The 1,793-nt window shown below is 46.1% G+C and overlaps 1 protein-coding gene across 1 annotated transcript; it reads left to right on the forward strand.

Moving 5' to 3' along the window:
- Positions 1–207: 207 nt before the first annotated feature.
- Positions 208–1,215, forward strand: LOC103267627 (neutrophil defensin 4-like). The gene is made up of 2 exons (XM_008065210.2): positions 208–385; positions 1,103–1,215. The coding sequence occupies exons 1-2, from the start codon at positions 214–216 to the stop codon at positions 1,213–1,215; spliced, it is 285 nt and encodes a 94-aa protein (XP_008063401.1). The 5' UTR covers positions 208–213.
- The last annotated feature ends 578 nt before the right edge of the window (positions 1,216–1,793 follow it).

Consider the following 1,793-nt stretch of genomic DNA (forward strand, 5'->3'; position numbering starts at 1 on the left):
AACACACAGAGCCTCGCTATGATGAAAGCTGTGAGAACAGAGGAGCATCAAAAGGACCTTGAGGATGAGGTCAGCCTCGCCCTCCCCAAACATACACCTCCTCTCACTGCAGCATCTGTCTCGGAGCCTTCTCCTACAGACCTATAAATCCAGGCTGACTCCTCGTTCTGCACACTCAGACTCCTGCTCTCCACCATCCAGGTGACTCCAGCCATGAAGACCCTCGCCCTCCTCACTGCCATTCTCCTCGTGGCCCTCCAGGTCCAGGCTGAGCCACTTCAAGCAAGAGCTGATGAGGATCCAGCCCACGAGCAGCCTGGGGCAGAGGACCAGGACATGGCCATCTCCTTCACGGAGGATTTGAGCTCAGGTCTTAGAGCTTCAGGTAAGAGGCCCCAACATTGCAGAGCTTTGGAGTTGAGAGAGGAAAATCCAGACACTTCTAGAACCAGACCCAACTATTGACTAACTCTTGAGGTGCTTACCTCCTTAGATCTCAATTTCCTTTCGTGTATATACTAAAAAGATAGAAGCAGATAATATTCCAGGGATGTTTTTTCTCCAAAGATGTTTTCTTCTTCGACACGTCTGAGAAATTCATGGATCTTATTCAATTTAGACTCCTGCATCATAGATGAGAGCCCCTTTTATTGTATTTTTTAGATTAGAAAATATAGTTTATATAGAAAGTAAATTGGAGAGAGAGAGAAAGAGGAGATTCACCCCCCAAGGGAGGGGAGGGGATCAAAACTAAGCAAACATGGTCACATCATAGCTTAGCAAGGCAATAGTGAGAGCCCCTTTTAAAGAAACACGTTTTATTTTGTTAGAGGAGCTTTAGAAACTGGAGATGGGGCTGGGGTGGGGTGTGTTCCCATGTGTGTGATGGGTAGGAGCCCTCAAGCTGAGAAGGGAGAACAGGTCTGCAGTCCTGTGAGTGACAACACTACTGTGTCTCCTGGTCCTGTTGATGGGTGACCACACTGCTGCTGTCACAGGGCCTCCACAACCATCACACGCAGCCCAGCAGGGATCTCCACGGGGATGCTCTTCCCCACCTGCCTCTTATCTGGCCTGTGCCTGCTTCTCTCTGTGTCCCCAGGATCCACCAGGGGCTTGGTCTGCTTTTGCAGAATAAGAGCGTGCTATTTTCTGGAACGCATCTACGGGACCTGCACCTCTGGTGGGATCCGCTACACCTTCTGCTGCCGCTGAGCATGGAGAACAGAGGAAGATGAGTTCATGGTTGGTTTTCACCTAGAAGGAAGCTTTTATTAATCACTCCTGTACCTTGTCCTCAATTTCCTTTCCTCCTGGCAAATAAAGTCCTTGTAGCAAGCTATCTGTGTTTGCAACTGTTGGATGTTAACATGTGTTCTACTCGATACACTTTGTGCTGCAAGTACCACAAAATAATTTAGTAATCCCAAATTAAACATTTTTATTTATTTTATTTTATTTTATTTTAAAGATGTGGGGTGCAATTCAGGATTAGGTAGAATAAGAATCTTGGAAAACACAGGAAACGCCCTTACAAAAATTGGAATAGGCAGCCAATTCCTGATCAAAACCCTAAAAACCGATGCCATAAGAGATAAGATAGACAAGTGGGACCTCATCAAACTGAAAAACTTCTGCAAAGCCAGAGAAACTACTGACAGAGTTAGGAGACAGCCCACAGACTGGGGAAAAAGTATGTGCCAACTATATATCTGACAAAAGCCTAACATCCAGTATGTACAAGGAACTCAAATGTACAGAAAGGAAAAGGGAAGAAGCTCCATGAAAAAGTG

Source organism: Carlito syrichta, unplaced genomic scaffold (genome assembly GCF_000164805.1).
Source record: "Carlito syrichta isolate Samal-C Ts95f unplaced genomic scaffold, Tarsius_syrichta-2.0.1 Scaffold308191, whole genome shotgun sequence".
NCBI classification, from domain to species: Eukaryota; Metazoa; Chordata; class Mammalia; order Primates; family Tarsiidae; genus Carlito; species Carlito syrichta.